At 39.4% G+C, this 22,454-nt stretch overlaps 1 protein-coding gene across 4 annotated transcripts in view; it reads left to right on the top strand.

The window, feature by feature from the left end:
- Positions 1-22,454, top strand: part of RANBP3L (RAN binding protein 3 like) — a 39,376-nt gene that overhangs the window by 4,694 nt on the left and 12,228 nt on the right. The window contains exons 3-10 of one of the 4 annotated variants that reach the window (XM_021380654.1): positions 6,642-6,700; positions 6,965-7,001; positions 7,623-7,700; positions 9,425-9,496; positions 10,517-10,641; positions 11,072-11,151; positions 17,312-17,396; positions 18,466-18,556. In XM_021380654.1, coding sequence (XP_021236329.1) covers positions 6,642-6,700; positions 6,965-7,001; positions 7,623-7,700; positions 9,425-9,496; positions 10,517-10,641; positions 11,072-11,151; positions 17,312-17,396; positions 18,466-18,556 — 627 coding nt within the window. Of the gene's footprint in view, positions 1-4,291; positions 6,701-6,964; positions 7,002-7,622; positions 7,701-9,424; positions 9,497-10,516; positions 10,642-11,071; positions 11,152-17,311; positions 17,397-18,465; positions 18,557-22,454 lie in introns of those variants that run through there. The other 3 variants (XM_021380655.1, XM_021380656.1, XM_021380657.1) reach the window with 3 other exon arrangements.

The raw sequence follows: 22,454 nt of genomic DNA, 5'->3' as shown, positions 1-22,454 counted from the left end.
GACATTACTCAGAGATAATTTGAGAAAATGACTTTTGATTAAGAATTTCTTTCCTTTCCTTTCTTTTTTTTTTTTTTTTTTTTTTTGACTGGATAAAGTAGATTGTAGTTTCTGTTTTAGAAAGAAAGTTTTCCTGTGAAGTCCAAAAGGAATTGCTACAAAACCCAAAGAGGTACACATTGTTATTTTCGCTTAAAGTATTAGGAGAAAATGGATTTTTTTTTTTTTTTTGGAGTTAGGTGTAACACTAATGACGAAAACTTTGTTGGCAGTCATGAACTACTGTTTTTTTCAGGCTTTGGATTTGACAAATTCAGTTTTGTAGATAAGCTAACCTGAAATACCTGCAGGATTGATTATTTGTAAAGAGATATGAAAATAATATATAAGGTTCTGGGAATAGTAAAAGCTCAGGTAATGTCTAGTGGTTTGACATCAGGAATTTAAAGAAATTCTTGATATGAAACCATTGAAAGAAACAGTACAGACCTGAGAATTCTGCCGCCTAACTGGTCAAATGGCACCCACTTGACACAGCATTTAAAAAAGAAAGAAAGAAAGAAAAAGCCAGTTTTGTGGGAAAATCTGTATAAAGTACTGTTCATCATATGGCTTTCAGTTAAGCCTTATTTCTAATGGAAAGCAGAAAAGCAGAATATAAAGTAAGACAACTTATCCTTTGAAATATGTTAGGTTAATTTACTGGAAAATTGATTACAGATTTCTCAAAACTAACTGACCAGGCCCTGAAGTAGGCTAGTCACTGTGCTGGAATTAGAAGATCTGGGTGGTGTTCCATACCTACCAGCAACATCACAGAAAGCCCAGTTCCTTAAATAGCTGCCCAGTTCTGTAATCAGCTGAAGAGGAGCACTAGCCAATGAAATGTATCTGAACAGAACACAAGTTTGAATGAGAAAATAAATTTCTGTACTTCCTCTATATAAAAGTATACATTGCTAAGATTGAAAAATAAAAATATAACTCACCTGTAAGAGCTCTAATTACTACCAGACTCAGCCATCCTGAGTGACATAAAGTCTTTTTTTTTTTTTGGTAATTTTTTATAGTAGATTTCTAATCTCAGGCACAAAAATGTGAAAATATTTGGTATGAACATGAATTACAATGTTTTCAAACTCTGGCAAACGTGTGCTTGGTGGTGGTGAAGATATAACAGAATTTATTTCCTTTTGGATCTGAAAAGCGGCAAATTAACTCTTTAAAAGCCAGAAATAAGAACTTTCTATTGAGAGCACAAATGTGTTTTTATCCTCTTGAAGATGTTTTTTTTTTTTTTTTTTTTTTTTCCCCCTCTTTTCTCTGGGAGGAATAGAGCCACAACACTGACAGCTACTTTTGACATAGGACTGCAGGTTTTCCTTAGCCTGAAAATTTGAAAAAGTTGGGTTTGGCTTCTCTCCGTGATGTCTTTAGGTCTCAAAGGTCATGAATCATTTTTCTGTTCTCTGTGCAAGATGAAAGAGCAATAATAATAGTACTAAAATTGCCAAAGCCATCAGTGCCCTGCTTTTTGTGTGTGTGAAGTTTCTATAGCTTTATGAGGGCGAAAGTGAAAGCATTAAAAGTGAAGAGTGAAACATCACAGTAAAGGCTGAATGACTCCTACACATGATCAATGCTGGCTCATGGTATGCATGCAAAGTTGGTGAAAGCAGTTTTAACACTATTTCTGACATATCGTACTGACTAGTGCTTCCTAGACTTAGACAGCAGCCAGCACTCATCTTTCCCAAAATGAATCCTTGCATTTTCTTGCAGACCCAACTTTAGAAATGCAGTCTTCATCAGAGTTTGCGGACAAGTGTGATTTACAAATCACCTGTGGGTACTGTGCTAAGGCACAGCACTGAGCAGAGACATAGGGCAGGGACCACAGCGCTGGGTGCAGGGCAGGCACCAGTGCTGAGAGCTGTGTGCCTTCTGTGTAGGGGCTCAGGTCAGAGTACATTTTCTAGTGCTTCTGCAAGGCTCAAGAGGCTGGAGCCAGGAGGCCTTGCAGGTAAAATCTTAAACATGGGAACTGGGCGTTTCTAATGTGTCTTCCAGGCGTGAAAGTATTTTGAACTTCAAATGCAGAAAACATTAACCCGAGACCTTTCTAATTCAGCTACTGTAGGGGAGCTGTAGTGAGGAAAAGAGAGCCCAGTGTGCACTGATCATTCATAGGCAGGCCGACAGGTCCTGTGTCTGGACTCTTGGCTGAGGCTAGTGGCTTATTCCAGTCCCAGCAGCCAGAGGCAGCCCATTTGGCAGTTTTTTCTGGTAACTTTTCCAACAGCCCCTTTTATCCAGAAGTACTGAGCCACTGAGGACTGGAGCAGCCTAGTCTTAACCAGGCACTAGCTAGCCTGTGTCTGACTGCGTCCTGTTGGTGATGAGAAGGAGGGGTGTCTTCAGCCCATGTTGTTTTCCCTCCCTATGTCTGCCTGCAAGGAGCTTTGGCTGCTGCTGCCTTGTCCCAAGACAGGGCTGGACCCTGCCTGGCTGGGTGCCCCCGACCACTGCCAGGAGAGGAGGCTGCAAAAGTGCTTCTCCTTCTCCCAGCACACAGCTGCCAGCCCTGGCAGCAACAACCTTAAGGCAGAAAACCAAGAAGAAAAACACAAAGTTGCTTGCCAGTGTTAAAATTAGCATGGTGACATAATCACTGTAACTCGTTGATTCTGTTGTGATGATTGCTATGACTCCTTGATGCTGTGGTGTGTTGGATCCACAAGTAATTCTGCACTGATTTCTCACTGCGGATCAGCTGTGGGTATTTTGTGTTTAGCTAACTGAGAAGGTTAAATGCAGTGGGAAATTGATGGAAAGGTTATATACATAGCTAATACAATTATATATTTAAAACTCTGTTATGAATGGCCTGATTGAGTATCTAACTGATGAACTAAGTGGAATACTTTTCTGGAATTACAAAAAGATTTTCTTGGTTTACATAGATGCAGTTCAGAACCCTAAGTATGGTAACCGTAGCAACATCAGTAACCTCTCATTAAATATACTGAGGCCAAGAAAGTTTTCCCTTTGTCTCAAAAACAGTTGATGGGAAATATCTTTTCTACTTACTACAGTGTCAAAATATAAATATATGTCTTTAGGAGGTACCATTCTTGCTGCACATTTTTCTGTTGGTAATCAAGCAGCTGTGAATTTTTCTTCAGTAAGTTCTGCATTTTAAACTGTTACTGGAATTTTCAGGTCATTTAAATTGCAGTGAACTTTCCCAATTCCTGCAAAGAGCTTTTTAGTTCCAGCAAAAAATGAGATAGAAAGGTACTTCATTTTTCACAGCAGTTCACTCTTTGCTAATTCCATGCTTTGAAGTAGCAAATGTACTTTTAAAAATATTACTAGCTTTGAGAGGACCTTGAAGAATATGAAGGTTCTGTACTCATGCTTGAATTTTCGCGTTTTTCCTTCATTCAATGGGAATACAAGTTCTTTTCTTGTTGTTGTTGTTTCCCCCCTCCCCCCCGCAATGAAATACTATTGTTTATGTGAGCCACTCCCCTCTAGTGAATAGAAGTGGAATTGCTCCATCTCATGCCATGGACCACCAGCTGCAAGTGAATTATGGAAATTGTCTTTAACTTCCAGTGATAGTTATCTTTTTGGGAGTTGAACGATGTGATTTTTTTTTTATGCTTTTCCTATTAAGGACAAATCAAATCTTCATTGCAAAGCATATGAAGTTTGCTAAATTCAGTCATTTGCGTGAACATAATCGCAAAATTAGTATCAGTGACAGCAGAAGTATTAGCTGTTACTGCTGTACCTACAGATCACTGGGTCTCAATAATAAAGTCATGCTGTTTGCCCCAGGTTACAGACATGCAGCGTTTGTTTTAACAGTGTTAACTTTTTTCATAATTGTTGCCAGTATTTGAAAATACAATTATTTAGTTATTTTAACTCTTTTGTTTTAACAATTGCTTTATTAATCCTTTAAATAATTGATATCAAGATAGGATGTTTTGTTCATGGTTAGGTCTGTGAGACTAAAGAAATACAGAGTTATGCATGAGAGTAACATCTGGTCTCTAGGACTTTGTGTGTTTATGTGTTGGGGGTCCCCAGTACAGGAAAGATGTGGAGCTGTTGGACTGAGTCCAGAGGAGGGCCACAAAGATGATCAGAGGGCTGGAGCACCTCCCCTACATAGACAGCCTGAGGGAGCTGGGCTTGTTCAACCTGGAGAAGAGAAGGCTGTGAGAAGACCTCATTGCAGCCTTCCAGTATTTAAAAGGGGATTATAAACAGGAGTACAACTTTTTACAAGGGTAGACAGTGATAGGGCAAGGGGGAATGGTTTTAAGCTCAAGGAGAGAAGGTTTAGATAGGATGTCAGGGGGAAATTTTTACAGAGAGAGTGGTTAAGTGCTGAGGTGGGCTGCCCGGAGAGGCTGTGGTTACTCCATCCCTGGAGGTTTCCATGACCACGTTGGATGGGACCCTGGGCTCTGTGCTTAGGATTGTCCCAACCCAGATGAAGGATCTTGCACTTCACCATGCTGAACTTCATAAGGTTGGCATGGGCCCACTTCTCAAGCCTGTCTGGGTCCCTCTGGATGGCATCCCTTCCCTTTCATGTTCAACTGCGCCACTCATCTTGGTGTTGTCTGCAAACTTGCTGAGGGTGCACTCAATCTCACTGTCCATGTCACCTACAAAGATGTTAAATAACGCTGGTCCCAGCACCGAACTCTGAGGAACACCACTCGTCACCAGTCTCCACTTGGACATTGAGCCATTGACCACAATCCTCTGAGTGCGACCATCCAGCCAATTTCTTATCCAGTAAGTGATCCATCCATCAAATCAATGTTTCCCCAATTTAGTGACCAGGATGTTGTTCAGGACAATGTCAAATGTTTTTCATAAGTCCAGGTAGGTGATGTCAGTTGCTCTTCCTTTGCCTACTTACTGATGCTGTATCTCCATCATAGAAGGCGACCAGCTTTGTCAGGCATGATTTGTATTTGGTGAAGCCATGTTGTTTACCACCAACGTGAGGTTAACACCTCATCTTTATTTTCCATGTGCCTTAGTAGGGCCTTCAGGAGGATCTTCCCAGGCACAGAGATGAGGCCATGCCTGGCAATAAATAAATACAGAGTCTATATTTAATATTTTACTCTTGTAAGTGTATAGAAGATAACCATGTGTTAAGTAACTGCCAGCATCAATTCCTCAGGAGCTGATCACATCAAAGAGTCATTTTTTCCCTCTGAATAAAAAGATAGAGCAAGCAGCACTGTGCAGAAATTTATACACAGGTTTTGGTGCCTCATGCATGCATTGTGAATCAACAATATAATGTTGCTGAGATATTGGGGGAGAGCTACATAACAGATGGGAAAACAGTAGTAATAATGGCACATATAAGGTGATTAATAATTTTTCCACTTTACTCAGCACCAGTGAGACTTCAGCTGTGTTTCTTGCACTGTCTTGGTTGTTTGAATTTGCATCTGGTGTTGGAGTCCAGAGGAGAACAACTAAAATGATATTTTGAGCATATGCCTTTAAAGGCAGAGTGAAAGAATTGTTTGTTTAGGAGCGAATAAAAATGAAGTGAGACTTTTAAGTCTTTAGACACCTATGAGTGCTTTGAAGAAAGGACTGCATTGTTTCCCAGTCCACTGAGAATATACTTAAATGCAGGAAGGAGAGAAGAATGTCAGACTTGATGTTAGGGAAAATTTCTGATGACAGTTCTGACATGAATCATTTTCCATGTCCAGTGAATATAACTGAACATTGACTGGGAAGGCTGTAGAGTCTCCTTTATGACAAAGTTTCAGGCACATGTTAGATATTAGGCATTCACTTGTTAGGAATGACACAGGTATAGCTGATGTGTCAGATAAACAGGATGTCTCTCCTGAGGACCATCTCTATTCTTTGATTTCAAAATAGATACTCTGATATCATAAGAAACAAATCTGAGAAAATAATTTGGAAGAGAGGAAAGATGCTTCCTAAGGGAACAAGAAAAGACTCATGCAGCACAAGTAGGTGCAAGTGAATGTTACTCTGAACAGGAGCAGAAGCTGTCAGGCTCTTTGTACACAGTTCCAATATTACAGTAATGGGAGAGGTGGTCCAAATTTACATCCATCAAAAACAAAGGCAGTATGCTTTCTAACTTCATAGGGGCGTAAGCACAAGCTTTGCACAGGACATGAGGGGAAGAGAACATGTGATTTCCGAAGTTACTACTTGGTGAGATTTAAAAACCAATATATCATTATTATTATGTAGTCCCCTAAAACTTACCTGGTATCCAGATGGAAATCCACTGTGAGTTATAAGTTTGCTTACACTACAAAATCAGACACGTTGTTTATAAAGGCTAAAGGCCATTCTTCTTCTTAATTAAAAGAAGTATAGAAATACCAAAGCCTAATCCTGTGGGCTTCAGTTAGGTTAAACTCATCCTGGGATTTGTGGGACTGACTTTTTATTTTTAATTATGGACATTGCTGTACATCATTAACTGCTTTTTTCATCTGTAGGAAAGAGTCTTGCTTATTACAGCACAGCGCTTTAAGAACTATGGTTGATAAGATAAATCTCTATTATGAGATTGTTATTAAAAAATATCTCTTTTCCAGAGATATCAATACTTGCCCAGCCAACATTTGTGTTTGGAAAGAAGGACCGTCCTTTGAAGGTAAAAACTTAAACCTTTGTTTTGCATCATTGGAAAAAGAATACTAGAAATGAAGTTTCTATACACAATGATCCTAGCAGTAATAAAAGATTTTAGCCCAGGTTAAGGCTTGCAGTAACTGAGAATAAAAGAGAATAAGGAAAAGTAGAAACAAGACTCCTTTTAATATGCATATGTTGGATTGATATGATTTGTGTCCTGCTCTAGAAAATGGCTGTTCTATTCTCCTTGACCGTTCCATACTTATATATTTTTTTTTTTCAGCGACCTGCTGAAGATCCAGTTTGTAAAGCTGAAAATGGTAATAACCACCTCACTGAAACAGTATAATAATACACCAAGTTATTCATAGAGTCTGACTAGGAAAGACAGTTTGGAACTGAAATGTGTGTATGGAACTTTATTTATTCAAATTGGGACAAATGCCTGTTAGTTGTTGATGATTACATGGGATATTGAGCCACCTACTATGACCTAATATGCATGTCCCTGTTTTAACCTCAGGAATTCTTGGCATCTTACTGCTCACATTCACCAGAAAGTCAAGCTCCAAGGAGCCCTGAAAAGGGGCCAAGTATATTCATCAGCTATAATATCAGCTCTTAACTGCCCTTTTCTATTTGTTGAAGCTATAGTATAAAGCAACTTCTCATTCTTAATGCCCTCCAAGCCTGTGGGCCATGATCTGATTCCAAGGGCTTAATTTTAGGTCCCCTGAAATTGGTAGAAGACTCCCTAGGGCTTCCTGCCAGATGCTGAAAGAGATTCAAGACCCTCTTTTGCTTTTATATACTGCCTTAAGTCTGTTCTGTAAATCATTCCTAGAATATATTGTGTTCAGGTTTTAATTCTATATCATAACATTGTGCTGAAATTTCCCACCAGTTGGTCCCTGCAGAAAATTTTATTTGCTTTTCTCTAGATTTCATCTGTTCTTCCAAAAAACGTGCAAGATCATCATCTTTCGCTTTCCAGAAGTCCAGCTCAGAGTCTAACGCAGGTATGCCATTTAAGTCCTGTCGTGCTGCAATAACTGTAGTTTTGTTTTCTTATCTGTTAAAGAAGAGAAGGAATTTTCCTAAGAATTGTTTCTGCATTGTAGAAATGAAAACATCAACATTATATAAAATCGCATGGTCATTTTCAATAAATAACTCTTGAAGTGAAAATATGTTATTTTTCTGTATTTATATAATATTACATATATAGTTAAAAATGTATATATTTCATAAGTTTCCTTAATGTACTCAAACAGTCAGTAGAAAAAGAGGGCTAGACATGAATGAGATACCCTGGTTGTGGAAAAGAATGTTGTTCCTTGGGCAATTCCTGAAAGTGTGAAGCAATTTTCAGAAGGACTTCTCTTTCCATCTGACTGACAAGTGACCTCAAAGTTCCTTTGAGGACTGTGTGTTTCTTCCATGGCATCCAGAAGAAGTGCACACAAGTTACCAAAGGCTGCTAAGTAGTAGGACTGGTCTCTTTTTTTATAGTATTTATTTCCCATAGGAATGGGACCAGGAAGTTGCTTCAGTATTTAGGTATTACTATGTGTGAACTATATTTTTTTCTCCAGTTCTGTAACAAACCTAAACATAATGAAAAGGATTTAAGATAATCTAGGTTGAGTTTGCGCTAAAAATTACCCTGAGATCATGTACAAAAAAACCCCACATAGATATGGTAGAAATTTTAGAGTATGTCTGCATCAAAATACAAAGTAGGATGCAAAAGCAAGCTTAGTTAGTTCTCTTGGTTGTCCACAGTATTAACTGATACCTTATTCCCTGCTTGTTTTGAACTGATGATCTCCAAGACAAAACCACTGTAGAGTAGACTAGATGTAAGCAGTTCATCTGAGCTAGGCTGTGCTACTTGCTTTCAGAGATATGTCTATACTGCTGAACTGAAGATAACATAGCGGTCTAATTCAGAAAGCAGTAGATATCAGAAAATAGTTTATTCTGCTGTCAATTAAGACGTGACATAAAATTGTCTAACTTTAAAATTAATCTTGTTTTGCTTCAAAGAATAATTTGAGTTTCTTATTCTTTCAGATGTAACAGTTGCTCAGAAAAGAGGGAGATGATCATCTTCCTTTACCTTTCTTTCTAGGTTCCCTCCTTCCCAGCCTAGTAATTAAAAAAAAAATAAATAAATAAAAGAAAACAGCAATAGATATTTATGTAGAAAAGCAGATATTACCTAAAATAAAGAGGTGTACAGAACTACGTTCCTACAGAACAGGGACAGATGGACAGGATTGGGCTAGCCTGGTATTTGGACAGAAGAAAGAAAAACAGTGAAAACATCAGTAGTGCAATGCCATCATTGTAGTAAGTTACAAAAGCCTTTTTAGAAGAAGGGCAGGGTACATTGATCTCTTCCCATGTTCTCAGGGCTCATTTACTCATCTTAAAAAATCAATAAATGGAACCAGATAGTGTTGCCATTTCAATGGCTTTGATAACTAGCAGCACCTGGTTTTCAAAGCTGTATATTTTTAGAGATTAAAGCAACTGTTAGTGTGAAAAAGACTTTTGTTTCCAGCAGATCCAGAAAATCTATGGTACTTTCTGTGCCTAAGTCAGTAACAGTTGTTTAAATGGATAGGTTAGGATATTGCTTAGATACTACCAAAGTGGGGAGGACTTACAGAAACACTGATTTATCATTTAAAGTTTATCATTATTTGTTAGTTAAGATTAAATTCCTTATTCATAGTAAAGAAGAAGAACATATTCGTGACCTCAGCTCTTCTTCAACAAAACATTGACATCGAAAGTACAAAAGAAGGTAATTCTCATTGCAGTATACATTCACTGTAGCTCCACAAATACATTATTAACAGATACAGAAAAGATAAAATTGACAACTGCGGTGTAAACTGAGTGATATGCTAATTGCCTTTATGAGGTTTATGATTTATTTATTTGATGGTGTAGATATTCCCTGAGCACTGGTCTGCTGTTCTGCTTTAACTGTTTAATTCCTGAATGGAATGAATGTAATCTTGAATAGTGAAACTCCACATTTCTAGTACATGACTGAATGGGGATAAAACTCAACTCTTTAAGAACGATGTCAAGTGCCTTCTTGGCATCTGCATTGGCAGGTGCATGATTAAATATGAAATGCTGGAAGTCAGGTCTAACACAATGCAGTTCTGATTTGTTTGGACCTGAATGTATACTATATGTGTATGTATAATATTTTTAAGTCCAAACATACATTTACGTTCTAAATATATTCTATTTAAATTCATTTTATATATATATATAAAATATATAAATATATATAAAAGAGTAATTCATCATATATATATAATGATATATGTTATATATATAATGCATATATATATAATGAATTACTCTTTTATATATATATAAAATAATAAGTTTTTATATATACATATATTATTTATATATGTACATATATTGTATATGTATATATATAATGAATTATATATATAATGAATTTCTTATTATTTATATAATGAATTATATAAATATATAATGAATTATATAAATTATATCTATATAATTCATTCATATTATATAAGGTATATATAATGAATACATATATATAATGAATTACTCTTTTATCCTGATAGGATAACAAGGTGTAGTGACACCTGCAGAGTTGTGTGCTCTAGAGGAATTAAGATTTTTTGGAATATGTACTAAGGATACAATAACAATAGAAATTTTTTAAATAAACTTTGAAGCTTTCAGTTAAAGAGACAAAACACATAGATATTAGCTAAATGTGGAGAAAAGGTCTCTGTTTAAATATTTTGTCTTTGTATTTTGCAAGGATCCTTGTCAGAAAGTCAATTGCGGAATGTTATTAGACCTGCCATTTTACAACCCCCACAAGCCCTGACCTGTCCTGAAAATCCTGTAGTGTCTCTAGTGACTAAGAAAGAAGCACATTTTCAGGTAAAAAGAAAAGTAATTTTACTGACAAATATATTTCTGGAGCTCGATCAAATGAAAAACAAAACAAAACTCGGGGCTGTTATAAAGCAGTAAAATATTCCACTGCATGATTTTCAAGGAAGTTCCTCTATCAGTTTGAGGGGAATCTGTGGAAACTGCTAAACCAGTGCTGTTTTAAAAAAACATGTCTTCTTTGCAGTCTGACTCTATTTTCAGATACCAGAGTTCTGTGTGCAAATGAAGCTTGGGGATCTTCTGGATTTTTTTGGTGCATTGATTAAGGGTGCTAGCTTAGTGTACAGCAGGAGGAAGCTTTTGTCAGCTACCACATATATCAACCTCAGTGACTCTGGATTTCTTGCAAACATGTTTATAGCAGAAAATAAGCTTGGACTGATTAATTCATCCAGTTTTGTTATTTTTCTTCTAGTTATCTGAAGACAACTCTTATTCTAAAACAGCAGTGAAGTCATCTATTACCATGAATCTTTCCAGCCCTAAAACAGCACGGTAAGTTTGATCATTGTATTTGTACACCGTTTTGTTACTTAGCCTATGGCCTGCCCTTTTGTTCTACATGTCTAAATCTATGCTGTCCAAATCCACACTGTACTCACTGGTATTTGTGTGTGGTGCCAGGATTTGTGGGTGCTGACATGAGTTCCATATGCCATAAGGAATGGACTCCTGCCAGGAAACAGTTCATTTCTCATTAGCAACTCCCAAGCCAGAAACTATTTTGGTTCACTATCTCATGCAGCTTTGTCAGTTCAAGATATGTCTTGGTTTTGAATGTTTACAGTCATGTTTGTGTCTCTTTGGAGAACTCTGTTCTAAGTACATAGCTGCCCCATTTCATAAACAGATGATTTGCCAATATATGTAAGCATATCAGACTCAGAACTCATGAATAAAACCATGCAGTACCGTCACTGAATAAAGCAGCTGATGTGCTGCATCTGTACACATGCCAGAATCTGTGGCGTGAATGACTAGCTGTGATGACTGCAGTGGAGTAGCATCTTTGTGCAGACATGGATCGTCCAGGATGAACTTCTGAATTTCTGCACAAAGAAGCTGACTCCTTTGGACTGGGACCACTGCCTCCCTGTATGACAGAAAGAAATCATATCACTGTAGAAGTGGGCTCTTGATTTACTCACCTCTCTCTGAAGTCTGGCTCATGAAAATGCTACTGGTCTTTCTGTGGTTAACCAGGTTAGTGCAGACAGGTTATTTTGTGAGTATTAATAACGCTTGTTTATGGTGGATGACAGTTTTTTACTTGGAAGCTCTGTATATCAGGAATATACCTGAGACGAGTTACTGATGAGAGAACAACATTTCAAAATTGCTAAGGCCACAGCCAATATATTTTTGATGTTGCATCCTTTCTCCATCCCAAAGAGGGCAGAGAGTATGGTGGGCCATAGGTAAAGGATCCTGCGCACTAACTTGGGATGCCAGACTTGAGAGGAGATGAGGGATTTTATTTGCACAGACAACTTAGATTCTTAATCTTTATCAACAAGAAGAGCATTATTAAAGCAGAGATGCACAATGGTGATTTTGGAAGAGCCAGCCTCCACTTTTCAATCACAGTTAATGCTGTGATGAAACGCTGTGAGGACAAGATGGACCCACGCAACATGCTGGATTTTTAGGAGATTCAGGATGATGGTAATGCACATATTAGAAAAGTTAGAGGAAGACACTACCACCTTCAGATCAAATGATACCAATATTCCAAGTCCGCTTACCTTCTGACACCTGCAGAGTGCCTGGGGAAAGACAGCTGAGTGGCTTTCTCTTCTGAAATAGATGAATAGGGTAATGCTTTGCAGTGTTTCAGTACTGACAAGCTACAGGACTTGAAAATTCTTACAGTGTTTATTTTCCTTTTCATTTTTAAGTGGGATTTCTAATCTGCTTTATCTATTCTGTGCCTGGTTAATTTTGTGTATCAGAACTGTGGTAAAATGTTGACTTAATTGCCAAGCTGAATATTCATTTAAGAACGACCAGGTGCTTTCTGTTCTTCCAGCATTACGGGGGGGGTGTTAGCGTCATTCTTCTGATCTGTATAAAGTGCCTATTTCCTTAAAATGCTTCTTTAAAACCTTTTTCTGGCATAGCTCTTTTCTCACAGGCAACTTGACAGGTAATCAAACGAACAACTTTATTAAATTCCATATACGTGCTAAAAAATAGCAACCATTGCAGCCAGGCCTGCAGATTACTAAGTTAAAAATGTTGTAAGTTTGATTTTAATTATCAGTCATGGTGACGATATTGACATTTGTGTACATAAAAAAAATAAAATAAAATAAAAAAAAACCAAGGAGACTCAATACCAGGGATTCCTGCTGCCTGCGAATGTCCTTTTCTGTCACTCTTCTTCCACTTGTTCTTCTCTATGTGATATAGTTCTTCAGAGAGATGAAGCAAAATGGTTTCTTAGTCCTCCATAGTTGCTGCAGCTGCCCATGTCTCATTTCCAACAGTTTAGTTTCCTGAACTGGCTGTAGCTTAGAGCGATTCATTGAGTTTCTTGAGTCTGATTATGAAATCAGTAATTAAATTAAAATTATTAAAATGATTGTTATTAATATTAATGATGAACACTTAAAACATAAAATTATTAAAAGAATTAAGAAAAATATGATTGAAAAGAGAAATCATTTCTTAAGTGACAAACACAGTGCTGGGAAAATGCAGACTTCTGATGATGTATTCAGTTTTGCACAATGATTTGCTTGGTAACCTACAGGGGGTCAGGGCCAGCACTAGAACTGGCAACTCTTTGGACATTGAGAAGGAACAACTGAGTACCTAGATCTGCTTCTGTCTTTCCAGTGTCCTTTCCAAGTTTCTCCTTCTATTCTTCCTTGTTCATTGTAAGTCCCTGAATTCAGTGCCTGTTTTGCATCTCCATGGCAATGTCATCCCTGGCACATTTTGTTCTTGCCTTGCAGCAACATGAGGATATTGAAGTTTTAATGAGTCTCTAAGGCTGGTACTTTCAATTTAATGGCAACTAGAAAAATCCTCCACTGATAACTTTTTTTCTTAAACTTCTCAAACAAAATCCATTTAACACACTGTTTGAGACAATGCTCTGGCTTCTGTTTTTTAGCTCTTCTGGAATACTGTCCTTACTGACAGTTGCTGCTAGTACAGCAACCTGGAAATATCTGATGAAATCTTAGGATAGATATTGATAACAATTCAGTAAAATTTAGTGGAGAATTTTCTTTACTAATGGAAAAGAAAGTCATTAGCTTAAACACACTTCAGATTCCCCTTTAACGATGTAAAACATGTACGAAAGATTTCAAGGTTGAAAAAAGTCTGATTTTCTGATTTTTATTTCTTGTTTTTTTCTTCGTCTTAGCAACACATCAAATATGGGGTAAATTTAGGAATATTTTTAAGTGCAAGATGGAGACAGTTTGTACTGAAGCATTCCTTTGTCCTGCTTGAAGAGATTTCAAGCATGCTGCCGTTGTGAACACAGAAACTTAGTTGTAAACTCAGTTCATAAAATCATAGAATTACCAATATTGGAAAAGCCCTCCAAGATCATCTAGTCCAACCTTCCACCTACCACCGATATTTCCACACTGAACCACATCCCTTAGTACCACATCTAAACATTTCTTGAACATCTCTAGGGACAGTGACTCCATTCCAGCACCTGACCACTCTTTCGGAGAAGAAATTTTTCCTAATATCCAACTTGAACCTCCCCTGGTGCAACTTGGGGCCATTTCCTCTAGCCCTATTGCTGTTACGCAGGTGAAGAGGCTGACCACCCCCCTCAACACAACCTCCTTTCAGGTAGCTGTAGAGAACAGTGAGGTCTCCTCTGAACCTTCTCCAGACAAAACAATCCCAGTTCTCTCAGCTTCTCTTCATAAGACTTGTGCTCCAGAACCCTCACCAGCTTTGTCCTTTCCTGGACAACCTCCAGGGCCTTGATGTCTTTATCGTAGTAAGGTGCCCAAAACTGAACACAGTACTCAAGGCGCGGCCTCACGAGAGCTGAGTACAGGGGGATGATCACTTCTCTGGTTCTGCTGGCTACACTGCTTGTTATACAAGCCAGGATGCCATTGATCTTCTTGGCTACCTGGGCACACTGTTGGCCCACATCCAGCTGAGTGTCAGCCAACACCTCCAGGTCCATTTCTTCCACGCTGTCTTCCAGCCACTCTGTTCCAAGCCTGTGGTGTTGCCTGGGGTTGTTGTGGCCAAAGTGCAGGAGCTTAGTCTTGTTGAATTTCATCCCATTGGCCTCAGCCCAGCCATCCAGCCTATCCAGATCCCTCTGGAGGGCCTTCCTACCCTCAGGCAGACTGACACTTCCTGCCAGCTTGGTGTCATCTGCAAACTTACTGAGGGTACACTCAATCCCCTTGTCCAGGTCATCAATGAAGAAATTAAAAAGGTCAGGCCCCAGTACCGACCCCTAGGGAACACCACTTGTGACCAGTCACCAGCTGGATTTAACTCCATTCACCACCACTCTCTGGGTATGGTCCTCCAGCCAGTTCTTTACCCAGCAAAGAGTGTACCTGTCCTAGCCATGGGCTGCCAGTTTCTCCAGGAGAATACTGTGGGAGACAGTGTCAAAGGCTTTGCTGAAGTTGAGGTAGACTGCATCAACAGCCTTTCCCTCATCCACTAGGCAAGTCATTCAATCATGGAAGGAGATCAGGTTAGTTAAGCAGGACCTGCCTTGAACCCATACTAGCTGAGTCTGATCCCCTGGTTGTCCCACACATGCCATGTGTTCTCAATCAGGATGATCTGCTCCATAACCTTTCTTGGCATCAAGGTCAGGTGGACAGGCCTGTAGTTTCCCAGATCCTCCTCATGACACTTCTTATAGATGGGAGACAAGCCTCCAATCCTCTGGAACCTCTCCGGTTGACCAGGACCATTGACAGATGGTGGAAAGCGGCTTGGCTATCACCTCTGCCAGCACCCTCAGCACACCCGAGGGTGGACCCCACCAGGCCCCATGGACTTGTGGCAGTCCAGGTAGAGTAGTAGATCTCTAATTGTTTCCACCCGAATAGTAGGGGCAGTTTATTTTGCTCCCCATCCCATTTTTTCAGGTTGGGGATAGAGTACCCCCAGGATAACTGACTTTTAAAGATAGATGTAAATAAGGCATTGAGAACCTCAGCCCTATCCTCTGTGGTCATGTTGCCCACTGCATCCAGTAAAAGATGGAGATTCTCCATAGCCATCCTCTTACTATTAATATATATGTATTTAGCAATAATCGCAGTTAATCACAACTCCACTTGTACTAGAATATTCTTGAATGTGATCTGCAAGTAATGTTCTTTTTATGAATTGTGACTATATCACTATTGAATAAAGTATTCACCTCCTTAAAACATTAAAATATTCACCTTAAAACCTCCTGAGAGGCAAGAGGCTAATTGGGTGTCAGTGCAAAAAAATATTTAATGTTTTTACCTGGAAAATCTGAGTCACTGAGAAGAAAAAAAGAGGAGAGAAGTGTTTTATTGTAGCTTCTTCCAAAGCTAGTCACACACAAGGAACTCCAGATCCTAGTTGTAAAGTAATTTATCTACAGCATGAAATTTTCTCTCAAATCTATTTCCCCAAACTGTATTTGACCAACATGGCAGGACTGCAAGTATTTACTTTTCTTCACTTCTCATGGTAAATTTAACTGTAGAACAGGCCATTAAAAAATGTAAAAATCTTCCATTCCTGTTTTAGTTATACTTTTTCATAAGCCGTGTGCTATCATATCGTATAGTATCGTATCATATCATATATCATGAGTTGGCAGTGTGCACTTGCAGCCCAGAAAGCCAGTTGTATCTGGGGCTGCATTAAAAGACTCATGACCAACAAGTAAACAAAGGTGATTTTCTCCCTCTACTCCACTCTTGTGAGGCCCCATTTGGAGCACTGCATTCAGCTCTGAGACACCCAACACAAGAAGTACGTGAACTTCGTGGAGTGAGTCCAGAGAAGGAACGCAGAAATTATCAGAGGGCCGAAGCACCTTTTCTGTAAGGTCAGCCTGAAAGAGTTGGATTGTTCAGTCTGTAGAAGAGAAGGCTCCAAGGAGAGCTTATTTCAGGTTTCCAGTACTTAAAGGGTTCCTACAGGAATGATAGGCTCTTTCCCAGGGTATATAGCAGTAGGTCAAGGAGTAACAATTATAATCTAAAGGAGGGCAGATTTAGATTAGAAATTAAGAAGAAATTCTTCAGGATGAGGGTGGTGAAACACTGGAATAGGTTGTCCAGAGAAACTTCGGATTCCTCCATCCCTGGCCATGTTGGATGCAGCATGGAGCATGGTGGCCTAGTGGAAGGTGTCCCTGCCAATGACAGGAAGGTTGGAACTAGATGATCATTAAAGGTCCCTTCTAACTCAAACCATTCTTTGATTCTACAATTTTAGAGTACTACCATTCTGTGAAACCTTTAAATTGTTGCAGAATTTATCTGATTGCTTAAGAGGTCATTTTTTTGTTTATCTTTAATAACGTAAGGTGTGGAAGAGTAAATGTATGAACTTATTTATATTCTTTACCAAGTACTGTATTTGTTTTATTTAAAGAATTTATATTCTTTAAATAGTTCTAAATCACATCCTTATTTTGTTCCCACAGAATTCACTTGTTAGAAAACAGAAGTGTTCTAAGCAGCAGCAATTCTGGTTTTGTGTTTGGAGAAAACATGGTCGAGAGAGTTTTGGTAAGATCTGTTAATGCTGGCAGACTTTTTGTCAAGATTAACATAGTTAAGAATATATGTTTTTTCAGAGATTGATTCTTTTTAGCTCCTTCTGTTCTTTTTAAGATGTGAGTAAACAGTTTCCAGTGCCTGTGGAAAAGAAAATAACTATTTTCTGTAGGAGGGGTAGGCATCACTGTTTTTCCATCCTACGTAAACACTCTAATTACAATCCTGTAACAGTATGTATTTTGATTTTGCTAATTTTTTGACCTGTAAAACAGTTGCTTAAAAATTCCCGGTAAAGCATAACAGCAAAAATAGCAGAGAAAAGAATGCATTCTTTACCACTCAAATAGTTTCTATCTATCTTTTAAGAACTGGAAGAATTTCGTTTGAATATTCTTGGACAGAGTAGAATATTTAATACTCATCGTAGATACTGTCCACGTTAAGATGTGTTATGCATGCTGTGAGATAGCTAAATGAATTAAATCCTGCTGAGGACCATACCACTTAAAGTGGAATTAAAATTCACTTTCTAGTAAGAGTACAGTGAAAAAAATGCGTATCTGCCAGTGAAAAAGTTTGAGATCTGAAGGGCTGGTTTACAGCTTCCAACAAGAATTCAGATATAAGATAGGAGTTGAGTCACAGTATTGTCAGAAGCATTTACTTAAAGCATGCATAAGAACCTTTAACTGAAAAACTGAAAGACTGAAAATTTTAATTCCTCTGAAGTTAAATGTGTGATGTCTGTGAGTTTTGAGCTATTGTGGGGTTTAAGTGCTGAAACTGGAAATTAGCTGTTACTTAAATGTGTAAGTCCTTCAGTGGATTTAAAGCTTAGTCCACGATCCTTACAAAGAAGCCATTATTCTTGGCAGGATCATGTACTGATTTTATGACAATAAAATTACTTCCACTGGAGAATTGAATTGTATAATCTATGTTGTTTTTCCTTGTAATGTATTACAATTCTGAATCTTCTCCCTACTGTGCATTAAAGGATTCAGTGTTCTGTTTGATAAGAAGTAATATAGCCACTTTATATAAATCGGAAATTTTACTTTCCCTGTTTTTTTTCTAGAGCCCTGAAAAGCATTCCACGTCATGCAATGAAGCTGATTCATACAAAAGAGAAATGAAATCTCTTTACATAGAATCTTTGCATGTAACACGTAAGCCTATTCAGCAAAAAAGTACGGTTAGCTTTCAGACTCCATGTTTGAGTGTGTATTTGAGGTTGTCAAATTAATGGTGCTAAGTACTTTTCAAATGTTAATGACGTGTCCAGTCACCAGTATACTACTGTATACTTGCATGTGTAGTCTGTGTTTAGAATCATACAATCATAGAATGGTTTGGGTTGGAAGGGACATTTAAGATCAAATTCCCATGCTATAGGCAGAGACACCTCCCACAAAACCAGGTTGCTCAAAACTGACACCCCCAAATCCTTCTCCTTAGGGCTGCTCTCAAGCCATTCTCTGTCCAACCTGTATCTATGCTCAAGGTTGTCCCAGCCTAGATGCAGGACATTGCACTTGGCCATGTTGAACTTCATGAGGTTGGCATGGGCCCACCTCTCAAGCCTGTCCAGGTCCCTGTGGATAGCATCACTTTCTTCTAGCATGTCAACTGCACCACTCAGCTTGGTGTCATCTGCACATTTGCTGAGAGTGCAGTAAATCCCACTGTCCATGTTGCCTATAAGGATGTTAATTAGCATCAGTCCCAGCACCAATCCCTGAGAAACACCACTCACCACCGGTCTCCACTTGGACATTGAGCCATTGACCACAATCCTCTGAGTGCGACCATCCAGCCAATTTCTTATCCAGTAAGTGATCCATCCATCAAATCCATTTCTCTCCAATTTAGTGACCAGGATGTTGTTCAGGACAGTGTCAAATGCTTTCCATAAGTCCAGGTAGGTGGTGTCAGTTGCTCTTCCTTTATCTACTGATGCTGTAACTCCATCATAGAAGGCCACCAAGTTTGTCAGGCGTGATATGTATTTGGTGAAGCCATGTTGTTTACCACCAATCACCTCATCTTTATTTTCCATGTGCCTTAGTAGGGCCTTCAGGAGGATCTGCTCTGCGATCTTGCCAGGCACAGAGGTGAGACTGACTGGCCTGTAGTTCCCTGGATCTTCTTTTTTCCTTCATTGAAAATGGCGGCTATGTTTTCAATATTTTCCCTTTTTCAATTTTTTTCCTTTTCTAATCAGTGGGAACTTCACCAGACTGCCATGACCTTTCAGATATGATTGATAGTGGATTGACAACTTCATCCACCAGTTCCCTCAGAGCCCATGGATGGATCTCATTGGGTACCATGGACTTGTGCACCTTCAGTTTCTTTAGATGGTTTTGAACCTGGCCTTCACTTACAGAGGGCAGATTTTCTTCCAGTTCTTACCTTTGCTTTCTGTAACTTGGGCAGTGTGGCTAGAGCCTTTGCTGGTGAAGACTGAGGCAAAAAAGTCATTGAGCACCTCAGCTTTCTCCGTATCCCTTGTAAATAGATTTCCAGTTTCCTTCCAGAGGGGGCCCACATCTTCCCTGGCCTTCCTTTTATCAAGGATACACCTATAGAATTTCTTCTTCCCCTTTATGTCATTGGCTAGATTTAATTCTATCTGGATTTTAGCTTTCCTAACCTGATCCCTGGCTGCTCGAACAGCTTCTTTGTAGTCCTCCAAGGTAACTCATTCGTGCTTACACTCCATATACTCTTTCTTTTTGCGCCAAAGTAAGTCCAGGGAGGCTTCCTGGCATTCTTGTTCTCTTTCCTCTTCCCTGGGATGCACTGCTTCTGTGCTTGGAGGAGGTGGTCCTTGAATACTGACCAGCTTTCTTGGGCCCTTCTTCTCTCCTGGGCTTTATTGCATGTCACCCTGCCAAGCAGTTCCTTGAAGAGGTCAAAGTCTGCTCTCCTAAAGCCTAGAGTAGCAAGCTTTCTGTGCACCCTCTTTGATGCCCTAAGGATCTTTAACTCCACCATTTCATGGTCACTGTAGCCAAGGCTGCCCATGAGCTTCATGCCACTCACCTGCCCCTCCTCGTTGGTGAGGACAAGGTCCAGTATAGCACCTTTTCTTGTGGGTTCCTGTACCACTTGGAAGAGGAAGTTATCATCAGCACATTCCAGGAATCTCTTTGATTACTGGAGCCGTTCTGTGTCATTTTTCCAACAGATATCAGAGTGGGTGAAGTCCCCCATGAGAACCATGTTTTTTGAATGTGAAGCACATCCTATCTGCTTATAGAAGGCCTCATCCGCTTGGTCTTTCTGGTCCAGCAGCCTATAGCAGACCCTCGCTACAGCGTCTGCTTCCCCTGCCTTCCCTTTAACCCTAACCCATAAGCTCTCTGTCAGCTCCTCATCCATCCCCAGGTGGAGTTCCATGGACTCCAACTGGTCACTGATGTAGAGGGCAACACACCCTCCCTTTCTCCCCTGCCTGTCTTTCCTAAAGAGCTTATACCCATCGGTTCCTACATTCCAGTTGTGAGAACCATCCAACGATGTCTTAGTGATACCAGTGACATCGTAACTCTGTAGGCATATGCATGCCTGTAACTCTTCTTGCTTGTTTTCCCCATGCTCTGTGCATTAGTGTACAGGCACGTGAACTGGGCTTCCACTGAGGCTAATTTATCAACTGATCCCTTATCCTGCACTTTAGGTGCTGTCATACTGGCCTGCAATCCAGCTTCAGGCCCACAACATCCATCCATCATCAGCCTTGAAGTGGGATGGATTGAGAATCCCCTCCCCAGTGACTCATGTTTAAAGCCCTCCTGACTAAACTGGAAAGCTTGTTGCCAAAGATACTTCTCCCCTTCTCTGAAAGATGAACCCCATCTAGCCCCAAAAGACCAGGTTAGTTCCATGGCATAAGAAGCCAAGGCCTTGCTCATGACACCTCTCCCTTAACCATGTATTTATTTTCTTAATACTATCAGCCCTTTCCCTCCCATTCCCCTAACTGGGAGAATTGATGAGAAGACCACCTGTGCTCCTGAGTCCTTCACTGCTGCTCCCAGGTCCTTGTAGTCCCTCTTGATATTCTTCATGCTGCTCACAGCTGTGTCACTGGTGCCTACGTGAAACAGCAACAGCAGGTAGTAGTCAGTGGGATGTACAAGGTCTGGCAACTTCTCTTCCCCTCCTCTTCCTCCAGCTCTCTTCTGGCAACCACTCTTCCCGCCTTGATGTGACCCCCATGTACACAGCAGACCTCTCTAGGTAATGGATCAGGATGACAAACGGGTGCTGCTGCAGAAAGCAGCTGCAGTTTGGTATATAAGATCTAAGCTAGACTGACTCCAAAATGAATGATCTAAGTTACACAGGAAAAGATAAACAGCTATGTTTGATATTTGAAAAAGTGCAGTGAGCTTAGTGAATAACTTTCAGAATGCATTTCTGAACTACCATTTTAAACTATCTACTGTTGGTATTTTGTACTTTTCATTATTTGTAACCTAACTGTAGGGCTAAAACTTCTGTAAAGACAGATTTCAGGAGTTATTTGCGACTCTGTTGGGTAGCTTTTCTGCTAGGCAAGACACATAAACCTTGGCTGTAAGGGAATCCCAAATGAGTCCCCATCTTTAGCCATCTTTGCACCCTTCTCTACTAATGGTTGTATAGGATCCTCTTCTTTTGCAGCTACATTATTTCAAATCAAAAGAAAAACAGACAAACAAACATAGAAAATATATAAAAACATACATCAATTGGGACATACGCCTTTCATTATATGTTAATCTCTGCAGCATTATTAGAAACCAGTTTTGTCTGGAAAATCAATTTCTAATTGTTTAGGGCTTATTTCTGCAGCTTGTCCCTTGGGGCAGATCGCTGCATCATCAGAGAGCCCCATTCAATTCAGAATGATCATAAATATCGAGAGATTTTGCAGTATTCCAGCCATTTTTTCTTCTATTTACTGCTTTAGACAAAAGCGTAATAATAGTAAATGATATCAGATGCCATAGTGAGTACTGAATTCACAGGCCACCATACATGCTAAAAATACTTGCTCTACAGGAAAGATTTCCT

The sequence above is a fragment of the Numida meleagris genome, chromosome Z, assembly GCF_002078875.1.
Source record: "Numida meleagris isolate 19003 breed g44 Domestic line chromosome Z, NumMel1.0, whole genome shotgun sequence".
NCBI classification, from domain to species: Eukaryota; Metazoa; Chordata; class Aves; order Galliformes; family Numididae; genus Numida; species Numida meleagris.
The sequence above is the reverse complement of the archived record's forward strand: the minus strand, read 5'-3'. Positions and strand labels throughout refer to the sequence as shown.